Consider the following 12,230-nt stretch of genomic DNA (forward strand, 5'->3'; position numbering starts at 1 on the left):
GAGTTGCGTTCCTGGGACGACTTTATTGGAGAATAGTTCATTCGATAACATGCAATCAATTAAATTAAGAATACCCGTCAGAAAAATCATAGCATGTGATTTGTCTTTAAAAAGACAACCACATGTAATGATGACAGTAAATCATGAGGAAAAGACCACATAATACTATACCGACGGTAAGTATTTGGTCTTACAGTCAATTTACTTTCAATATTAACACCGAAACTCTGATTTTATATGTACGTTATTTTAAAACATAAATGATGTATTCTCGAAATGTTATTGATTAATAATAACCTATCTTAAGAAAGAAAATATCACTATTAGGAAGTCAATAACATATCATGGATACATCATGTATGTTTTAAAATAACATAATAAAATAGTAAAATAGAGTTTTGGTGTTAATATTGAGAGTAAATTAAAAGTAAGACAAAATACCTACTTACCATGTCGGGATAGTTTAATAAGGTTTTTTTCCTCATGATTTACTATGTGGAGAATTTTACTCAAAAATTTTAGTATTTTGATATTTCGCTTTCTTTCTTCCTAGTTTACAAGAGTGTGCATATATCGATTTTTTGGGGGCTTATTTCTATCAGGATCTCTTTATCTCTTCTTGCACTTCTTGTTCCACAATATTCTTTCTTGTAGTCTTTTGCTTTGCTTTACCAAGATTGTATTAAAATGTTTGTTAGGGGGAGGGGTAAATATGTTTCTAAACGGTAAATATTTTGTTTGGCTCTGAATTCATTCTAATCATGTATTCATTATAATAATGTAAATCCCATTTATGCTAGTCTTATGGTTTTTATTGTACCTCTTCTTTTCCATTTTTACTTATGGCTGGGTAACTTCCACAAGCTTATCTGTTCTTTATCAATGAAAATCAATGGAAATTTTTATAGTCATATAGTGTGATCCTTTAGCTTGGAATTTCCAATCTAAAATCTGATTTTGGTAATCGATTTTAACCAATCTTTTTAAATGTCAAATAATAAATCATACTGTAGAATAAAGAACGAGTATCATGTAAGTTAGTACTTGATTTATCGTTGTAATTAATAAAAATATTTGTTTATTTTTTTTTTGCTACATATGAAATACGGAAAATTTACTTGCAGAAGATCAACAACTCAAGAATTGGATCTATACCATGAGAAGGCTTTAGAATATAGTCAAGAAAATAAGCAGTTAAGGAGGGATATTGCCAATGAAAGATTTAGTAGGGCCAGAGAAGATGACAATAAACGTTATCCTTCACTTTAACGCATGTGATTTGATTTTATCTTTATTTTACAATTGACAGAGGAAGTTAAAACTTTTAACGATAGTACTTGAAATTATCATTTCTATACTTTCTAGCTTATCTATTTTTTTTATTTATCTATATATACATCTTTGTTTTAACTCTTGGAGCTTCTTATATTCTAAATTAATGCAGGTGAAACGATCGCTTTCTAACGGTTCGTTGGTCGGAGGAGACCGGTCATTCGAGGCGAAAACTCTTCGCACCTGACAGAACCTCACTATAATTGCTGTTTACTTTGCTGCTAACCATTACACTGTACTCTAGTCGTCAGAGACGAAAATGGCACTGAGCCTCTAAAAATCATGGGATTAAGGTCAATTTTGTGACTTCAAAAAGATGCAGAAAGTTTTCCACCACTACCTCCGGCTAGCCACTAAAACTCTCTCCCGTAGCTGCAGGGAAATCGAAAAAAATCGATTTATCAAGAATCTGCACGCTATATAAAAAAAAATGTTTTAAATAAATAATGTAACAGATCATTTTAAACAAAATTTTTTATTAGCACATTTTGTGTAGAATGAACCGTTCTCTTAGAAACAACGCTTGAAGCGGCCGGCGATATTGAGTGTCAGTTACAGGCGCGATATCAATTTTAAATAAAATTTGTATTAACTCGAAGGGTAAAGTTCGATATCTTTTGATCAAAGTGTCCTATCGACAAAATTTAAAATGCGTTTTAAAGGTGAAGAGAGCAGCTTTCGTATACAATTTTTGCATTGTGTCGAAAATAAAGTTAGTTTCTATATTTCATGATATCTAAAACATTTAAAACTCCTTCTTTTCGATTGCATAATTACGTTTTTCAATACTGCATAACTTCAGCTACAAATTCCATCCTATGCCGCCTTTATGGAAGCATTTTCCGTGCCGTGAGATCTTTTGTAACGTGAGAATTTAAATTCAGCGTTTTTTAGGTATATTTCAAATGTCTCATATTTGTTGCTAAAACTCAAAATTGAAATTTCATGTAATAGATTTTGAAGATTAGGCTCTAACAATGAAAATTTTACAGTGACCGATCAATTGAAGTGATAAATTTTACTGATCTCATGAAAATTGTAAAAAATGGAAAAAATCGCGCAATGTTTATTTATTTACCAGCTTTATAGAATCTTTATAGAAAATTTAAAAATTGCATACGAAAGCAGAACTTTTCACCTTCAAAATGCATTGATCAAAAGATATCGAATTTTTACCGTCGATTTGATACAAATGTATTTTAAAAAATTATTTCGCGCGCGTAACTGACATTTTAAATCGCCGGTCCTTTCAAGCGTTACTTCTAAGAGAACGGTTCATTCTACCGAAAAAGTGCTACTAAACATTTTTATTCAAAATTATCTCAGCTGCATTTCTTGATCGAAACATTTTTTCAACGGCTTACAGATTCTTGGTAAATCGATGTTTTCCGTCTCCCCGTTTTAGGGAGAAGCCCGGGAGTAAGAGTGGCAAACTTTTTTGCATCTTTTTGAAGTCCCAAAATTGATATTCTCAGTAAAATTCAATATGTCAGATGTCAATTCTCTGGCGACTGGACTAAGCAGTTATTTTTTACTTATTTATAAATATTTTTTCAGTTCTGTGTTTAGTCAATTATCTATATGTTTGTTCTTCTTTTGTGTATTTTTAAATTACTAATAATATAAAGAAAACATATTTTTTGAGCAGTACAAATATTTTAATATTATTAGCACTGCCATGGCTATAACGGTGATTAATCATAATGTAATTTTAAAACTCTCATATATGGCAAATCGTTATATGTAATTTTAATATATGCTTGTTCCATTACACTGTGCATCCTTTTAAATAGATATAAATATGTTTAAAACATTATAGCATAATTATCACCACTTTGATTGTTTAATTCATTAATGGGTAAAGCCACTGTAGAAGCCTATAAATAAAGTGTTTTTAGAGATTTTTGTATGAAAGAAAAAGTAAGAGGATAATAACATTTAAAGATGTATTTATTCATGACCTAAAGTGTTAAAAAATATTTATTTAGTAATAGTACCGAAGGACGTTGCAGCTGTTATAGTGAGACATGTTTAATTTGTTGCGTTCGGCGACACGTAGCATAAACCTGATCATCAGCAAATTTTAATCTAGTAAATTACAAATCAAGAAAGGGGTACGACAGGGCTGTATCTTGTCTCCTATTGTCTTTAATATATACTCAGAAGAAGTATTTAAGACAGCGCTGGAGGAAAGCACAGAAGGCATAAAGATAAATGGAGAAATAATTAATAACATAAGGTATGCTGATGACACTGTGATTCTAGCAAGTAGCATGGAGGAACTGAGTTGCCTAATGAGTAAGATACAAAAAACAAGTGCACAATACGGACTCAGACTAAATATCACAAAAACCAAATGGATGTTAGTAAGCAAAACCCAACAACCACCACAGCAACTGATATTAGACAATGAAAGAATTGAACACGTGGATTCGTACATCTACTTGGGAACAACAGTTAACTCAAATTGGGATCAAGCGAAGGAAATACGTATAAGAGTAGAAAAGGCAAGAGCATCGTTCACTAGCATGAAGCAAATTTTCACCTCTAAAAGCCTCACCCTACCTCTCAAAATTCGACTTCTGAAATGTTATGTATTCCCGGTTTTGTTATATGGAATGGAGGCGTGGACAATGACCGCAACATTGATGAAAAAAGTAGAGGCCTTCGAAATGTGGGCTTACCGACGTATATTACGTATATCCTGGACTGAGCACGTGACCAACGAAGAGGTACTACGCCGGATAGGTAAAGAGAGAGAGGTAGGAATAATTATAAAGAAAAGAAAGTTGGAATACTTGGGTCACGTTATCAGACATAATAAATATAGAGTACTACAACTGATCGTTCAAGGGAAAATAGACAGCAGAAGGGGTCCAGGGAGGAGAAGACACTCGTGGCTCCAAAACTTGCGGCAATGGTTCGGATTATCATCTGCTGAACTATTCAGATCTGCCGTAAACAAAGTCAGAATAGCCATGTTGATTGCCAACGTTCGGAACGGACAAGGCACATGAAGAAGAAGAAATTACAAATTTCGTAGTTGACCACTTGTCCATTTGAAATTTTCATTTCAAACGTATGCAATATAAAATCCAAAGAGCCTACAGCTTTCTTTGAAGGTAACGAGCAAAGTTGAGTTGGGCGATGGGTAAGTAGTACAGTAAGAGATAGAAAATTGTGACCCAGTGTCACTCATTTGTTGATTTCTACAGGAAAGCCTTAAGGTGATATAAAATCTAAAATAGTAGTAATAGAATGATAATTGCTGCACTTATGCTGTGTCCGGTTCTAAAAAAATCATAATTCGTTAAAACATTTAAAGTTTTGGGACGTGTTATAGAGATGTTATGACTGACGCTACATTGACATTTCGTTTCAAAATGCTTCAACTTAATGCAAATTCCGTCTAACGACAACAGTCAGGGTATTAGAGAACTAGAAATCAAAAGGAAAGTCGTTACATTATCCTTTTCCAACAGATATCTCTATGTCATAGGTAGTCCGATTAGTACATTTCGGTGCAAAGAGGTCGACGTATTTGTCCCTATTCTAGAAGGTTCTATGTACAAAAACCGGTTTTTTGAAAATTGTTTACTGACCTTTACCATTTTTTTAAGTTAAATTTAATCAAATAATGACTAGTTAAATGAATAAAAAAAAAACTAAAAATTTCATTTACGTGATAACAATATAAAACTCGTGTGTTTCCGTCTCTTGTATAATGTAATGGAATAAAGTATAATAATTTTATTTGAGAATTAACTATTTTAAAACTCGAAGGTAGTCGATTGGAATTTATTATATAACCCATTAGTGTTGACAGAAAGTCTACTTAGCTCAATGTTAACGTATTTATGTCAACTGAACTACATTTACTATAACGATAATTTGGAATTTAATTTTTTTAATGAAGTGATTCAAAATTTATTAACTGTGTTAATAAACTTTTATCGAATGTCCTGGATATGTTAACATGATTATATATAAATTGTATACGAATTTTGGTGTTTAAAATTTAATTTAGGTAGAATTGTTATGTGGAATAGATGTTAAAATTTTGATTCAGAATAGGTTTAAATTTGTTTAGTTTTAGCAATATCCGTAAAAAAAATAAAACGGTTTTAAAGGAACACTGGTAGAACATGTAAAAACAAATAAGATACTCATATTTACTATAAGACTAATGTTTAGTAGTATACCCATTTCTGCTAGAAGCTCATTCCACCACAGCAGCAAGAAAGGAATTGTCTTGAATAACTGTTATCTTCTCTAAAAGGTAATTTTCTATTTGTGCCTATGTTGGTTCTCATAACATATTTCTCGTATACGAAATACATGAGTATGTCAATCATTAAAGGACATAAACACTTTTCAGTCAGTAAAAAATCATAATCTAAGTACAATAATATGATCAAACAACAAAGCACAAATCCTTATAAGTATGGTATAACATCAACAAAGTAGTCGCTAGTTATTTTTATGAGTATTTTCCATAAATATTTTTAAAGATATACAACAATTTGTTGTTACCAATAGATTACCTTTTTTTGTTTTGTTTTTGAAGTAACTGTTTTTGGAGTAATTGTATAACTTTTAACGTTATACAATTTTAAATAGCACAAAGTCTTATCATACAATCAGTTATAATGTAATGTAAGCTGCATCATGTTCGTATGTATTTATTGGCCTGTTTTATATTTCACAAACTCCTGTTTTAAGTTTTGATGTTTTCGTAAATTCAGTTCTAACTACTAAAAACCCGTCAGGTCCTTGTTGCAATCGTGTCTATCCTTCTTTCCGTCTGTGCAATAACTGTTGAAGGAAAGTCCTTGAAATCTGGAATATAGGATTCTCTTGTTGTAAAGGAAAACACAATTGAATTTTGAACCAATAGGTCTTCTTTTTCTTTTCATATTCTTATGCCTTTTCTTTTTCTTGAAGAAATATTTTAGAAATTTCTTCTTCTTCTTCTCGTAGCACTACAACTCAGGGTGGGTCTTGGCTTACTGTACAACCCGCTTCCATCTCGAAGTTATCCATCCGGTTGTCCATGAAGTTGAGTCAGTGGGTAGCCCCATTGTTCTTAAATCTGACCATAGTCCTAAGGGTCTTCTGTATGTCGGGCTTCTTCCTTGGTAAGGCGGTTATTAAGGAGTATGTGGACATGGCCGGTCCATTTGACACGTTAGGATTTAATGAAATACTGATTTAATAATCTTACTGAAATGTTTCACAAAACATCTTGCCTGTATTATAGTAATGTATCTATCTCTTGAGTCGTGGGACAATACCCAAGAGATTAAATGTTGCATCGGAAAGGCAAAAAGTGCATTCTTGACTATGAGCTCTGTGTTCAAGAGCCATGACCTCACCCTAGAAACAAAAATAAGGCTCCTTAAATGGTACGTGTACTTAGTACTTCTGTACGGAGTAGCAACGTGGACATTGAAGGCGGAAACTCTATCAAAACTTCAGGCTTTTGAGCTATGGTTATACAGAAGGTTCCTGAAGATACCGTGGACAGACAAGGTCACCAATGAAGAAGTGAAGAAGTACTACGGAGGATGAACACAACCGCGGATTTGGTCAACATCGTGAAGGGCCGTAAGCTGTAGTACTTGGGACATATAATGAGAAATCAAGGCAGATATGAGCTACTCCAATGCATTTTGCAAGGTAAAATTGAGGGAAAAAAGGCCCCAGAACGAAGAAGAATATCCTGGCTTGCTAACCTGAGAGCATGGTATAGAAAGACCTCAACACAGCTATTCCGTATAGCAACCAACAAAGTCATCATAGCCAGAATGATCACCAATGTTCGGAATGGACAGGCACCCTAAGAAGAAGAATATATCTCTTGAAGCTTTGAAATGTTTCACTAACATTATCACTTTATTGTAGAACAGTTTCTTCTTATTATTTATATTTTAGTTTGACACAGCATTTTATCACATTCTCGAGTCGAAAAAGAACACCTCTATATATAAATGGAAAATATAAAAATATCAAATAATTAACAGGAACTGTTCGATTTTTGATTTGGTATGTCGCTTGTCAATATTAATCGATTCGAATCGATGAACGTTTCGATAATAATTCTTAATTTTGATCATTTCGGTTATTGTACAGTTCGTGTGGACAATAATTTCCGTACAATGCTAGGATTGTCCAATTTCGGGCTTTGCCCAATAATTGGTTATTGCCGACAATTCAAAGAATTACCTCCTTTTAAATGTAGTTACATTGGGTTTTTCGATTAACCTTGGGTAAACCTTCACGTTTTAAGTTCAAAGCTACCATACATTTCCAACGTTAAAAAAAACTTTTTTTGCACATAGTAACAAAAAACATCATTATGTTGTTACTAACAAAGTTTTTTAATATTCTAACTCTACAATTCTAAGTTACGGTACATATATATATATATATATATATATATATATATATATATATATATATATATATATATATATATATGTACGACCAACAGTCAGAAATACGTATATACGGTTGCCTTCCATCGATATACCTATTTTATTTTTTTTTCCTGTTTTGCGAGACATTCCATTACATTTTACTTTTATTATCCACTCCTTTCCTATTATCAGATGTAAAATTTCATATTTTTGTCATGGGACTGAGGTATTAGAGCTTGCGTCTCTTCATTATGTTAATCAGTTGTGTTGTTTGGTTCAGGCGTTTAAGGACCTCCTCATTTCTAACTCTGTCGACCCAGCTTAATCGTAGTTGTCGTCTATATAACCATATCTCAAAGGCTTCCAAGCGTTTAATCATCGCCGCACTTAGAGTCCATGCTTCCACTCCGGACAGTAGCACTGGAAAAATATAGCAGTATTTCATTTGAGCTCGAAGGTCAATGCTAAGATCATGGCTGCAAAGTACGTTCCTCATTTTTGCAAAAGTGGCTCTGGCTTGTTCTATACGGCTTTTAATTTCTACGGTTGGTTCCGTAATCCGTGGATTACGGATTTCTAAGTTGGATCGTGAAATGTGTTACAATTGGGAGATACGTGAGGTACACCACATGCTGCTTATTCCTTTGGTACAGATTTTAAATTAAACATTATTTAAGGCTTTTAACTTGTATATAAAACTTTTTAAACCATTTAAAATTTTTAACAGTTTTTATAGACATTTGTCTGCTTTTATATTGTTAACTTTGATGGGCTATGACTTGCCTAAGGATTTAAAATATAAAAAATATTTTTATGAGTGTTCCATATCGTAAAAAATTCGTAATTCGTAAAAAACTAATCCTACTCCATTAGATCATCACACTGTAATATAGATAATATATTATTCTGGATAGGCATTTATCTGTGATATTTTTACCTTGTTGCTTTTCCGAGAGTTCTTTAAGTTTCATATTTAATTCAAATCATACATTAAAGACTTTGTGGTTAGAAAAAATACTTGTATATTGATAATTCAGATAATATATGCCCTACGCAAGTACACATTCAGACCTTTCCGGATTTTTAATATTGTGCTGAAGCAATATTTACTATTTTTATTGGGAATTAACCACAATTTCACTTTAATTCGTTTATTTTGACGTTTCGATTTCTATTTCGGAAATCATTCTCAAAATATAGATTAAACAAGTTATTTTGTGTCATATTAACAATTCAGACATATATTATATATTTTAAAGGAGATGACTTTACAGTGATATTATCAATATTTGTGAAGTTTGTTCCTGGGACGACTTCATTGGAAAATATTTCATTTCATTACATGAAATAAACTTTAACTTGGGATTACTTGACAGAAAATGATATCATGTGATTTCTCTTTAAAAAAATAACTACACCTAATTATGACAGTAAAATTCGCTCGTTAGTGATCCCATTGTAAATCATAAGGAAGACCTAGGAAAAAAACGCATGATACTATCCCGACATGAAGTATTTGGTCTTACATTTAGTCTCCTTAATTTAGTATCAATATTAACATCAAACTCCAATTTCATATGTATGTGATTTTAAAACATAAAGGATGTATCCTCGAAATGTTAATAACTTACTAATAGTGATATTTTCTTTGTATTCGTTTCTTTTTTAATATTGGTATCAGATCCTACCGCATTCTTCTGAGGAATTTGCGTCACAATGGGTTTTATTTGATATAATAAGTGATGGATTCGACCGTTACTTGATGGAAATTCATTTTATGTAACAATAAAACACTGAAAACTTTTGTTTTCAAAACTTCCACAAAATTTATTTTCAACTCATCACTACAGCTGTTTCGGCTGATTGCCTTTCTCAAGTGATCTATTTTTGGCATGCGTTTACACTTTATAGTCTCTAATAAAATAGGTTGAGGAGCGGAGAACTGTTTGTCTCAAGTTGGTCATTCAGAATTATATCTGTGTTTTTTAATTTGTTGATTCCCATAGATTCTAACAAAGATAGCTTAAGGCCTTTATTTTGAATGTGAAGAATTTTAAATTCGTCATTAAAAGAATGATTATGATCTAGAAGGTGAAGTGCGTATGTAGAATCTGTTTTTCTATTATTGAAAGCCCTTTTATGTTCTGCTATTCGTTTATTAAAATTTCTACCCGTTTGACCGATGTAAGTTTTTGGGCAGTCGCCACATTTAAGTTTGTATACACCAATGTGTAAGTGTTTTTTTATTTTGGTTCTTGTTGTTTTTAATATATTTGCCTAGGTTGTTATTTGTTCTGAAAGCTGGTGTTATTCCTTTCTTTTTTATGTGTTTGGCTATTTTTGTTGATATTTTGCCTGTATATGTAATCGAGCAGAAGGTACTGGATTTTTTCTCTGGTGGTGGAAATACTAATTTCAGGACTTTCTTGTGTAGTTTTTGATTTGACATTTTATTAAATAAAAAACAAAGTTTTCAGTGTTTTATTTTTACATGATATAATAAGAGCAGCTCTTTTGATTTTTCCTTTTTACCATATGTTTCTTTCAGGACTATACATGAATCATTCCATTGAACTCTATGTTCATTTTCTTATGTGTGTTTACAGATTTGAAATCTATTAAATTCTCTATTGTGGATATAAAATGGATGTTCTCTTATTCTAACATTTAATGGCCTTGATGTTTCACCTAAATAAAAATGTTTTATAAATACAATTGGTTGTTCTTTCTTGTTCATTATTAGGTTTAATTCACAATAAAAATAGTCAATAATTTCTGTATTTTATGTATAATTTAGGATAAATCAAAAACTTGTATTTATATAATATGTATAGTATAATTTGGATATGTAAAATATTTCTATTTGAAAAATAATTATTTTGTGTATTAAATACATACTTGACTTTCAAAATAAATCCCTGTAAAAAAATTAACACATCTCTTATAATAACCATTATTTGATGAACCCTGACTTTTGTCCAGAAATCTTTACATTTGAAACTACTAGTTAACACAGAACCAGTCGATCAGATTGGCAATTAGGGAACGTGTCTATCGATCATTTCTGACATTTTAGGATTTTTAACAGTTTGTGTTCTTGTTCTATAAAAAAGGTCATCAAGACATTTAACTGTCCGACTATTTTAACGTCTATTTAATGAGCCTTGATTTAGGATTAATTGAGGATTTATCTGTAGCGATTCTCTAAGTCTGTGACTATGTAGTCGACTGCCGAAACTAAGACATCCTAAATAACAGCTAAATGTGGAGATAATGGACATTAACTGGATGTTGCTAATGACACAATTCACAACCGCATATGGTTGCATTGTATGGCACATAAAACATTTATGAAACGGTTCAACTAATGATTTATTTATAATCACATGATTAATTTGTTTCATATAAATTGTATATGTTATAAACGATAGATAAGGCCAACTTGATAAGGTTCTTGACATGACCGACTTATAGAAGTACTCAAAAACAAGAATCTGGATGTGAGGGATGTAACATTGATATCAAATTTATACTACAGCCAACGATCAAATGTGAAAATTGGAAGAGAAGTGTCAGAAGAAGTGGAGATAAGGAGAGGGGTCAGGCAAGGTTGCATATTGTCGCCGTTATTGTTTAATGCTTATTCTGAAGAAATCATACAAGAAGCTTTGGTAAACGAGACAGTCGGCATAAAAGTGAACGGAAGTTTAATTAACAACATTAGATATGCCGACGATACAGTCATAATAGCCGACAACTGGGAAGACTTAGATAGAATAATGAACAAAATATTAAGATATAGTGGAGAATACGGACTCTCATCAAAAAAACCAAATTCATGACAATTAGCAAAAACAACAATACAAACGAAATATTAACGGTAGGCGGCCAGCAGATTAAGAGAGTAAAAAGATATACTTTCTTGGAAACGATAATCACAGAAAATGACGATTGTACTGCAGAAATAAGAGTCAAAATTGAAAAAGCACGTGTGCCAACTTCGTGAAAATGAAAAAGATTTTATGCAGCAAAGATCTGGCATTGCACCTCAGAATAAGGCTAATTAAATGCTATGTACACAGTGTACTTCACTATGGAGCCGAATCATGGACATTAAACCGGAATACAATAAATCGACTTCACGCGTTTGAAATGTGGACATTTAGAAGATTGTTAAGGATTCCATGGGTAGATAGAATCACGAATACAGAAGTGTTAAGAAGAATAGGCAGAGAGAGGGAAATGGAAAATACAATAAAAGAAAGGAAATTGCGATATCTCGGACATGTGATGAGAGTCGAAAGATACAACATCTTGAGACTCATAATTCAAGGAAAAGTAGAGGGTAGGAGAAGCGTAGGAAGAAGGCGCGTTTCCTGGTTGAAGAACCTGAGAGAGTGGTTTGGTTGTAGCTCAAGGCAATTGTTCAGAGCAGCTGCCTCGAAGGTCAGAATAGCCATGATGATTGCCAACCTTCGA

The 12,230-nt window shown here is 32.2% G+C and overlaps 1 protein-coding gene across 2 annotated transcripts in view; it reads left to right on the forward strand.

Annotated features, from left to right (window-relative positions):
• Cep135 (Centrosomal protein 135kDa) overlaps positions 1–11,474 on the forward strand; it is a 218,125-nt gene extending 206,651 nt beyond the window's left edge. For both annotated transcript variants that reach the window (XM_072526296.1, XM_072526299.1), the window contains one exon: positions 1,125–11,474. In XM_072526296.1, coding sequence (XP_072382397.1) covers positions 1,125–1,269 — 145 coding nt within the window. In that variant the 3' untranslated portion in view covers positions 1,270–11,474. The remainder of the gene's footprint in view (positions 1–1,124) is intronic.
• The last annotated feature ends 756 nt before the right edge of the window (positions 11,475–12,230 follow it).

Source organism: Diabrotica undecimpunctata, chromosome 3, assembly GCF_040954645.1.
Source record: "Diabrotica undecimpunctata isolate CICGRU chromosome 3, icDiaUnde3, whole genome shotgun sequence".
Lineage (NCBI taxonomy): Eukaryota > Metazoa > Arthropoda > Insecta > Coleoptera > Chrysomelidae > Diabrotica > Diabrotica undecimpunctata.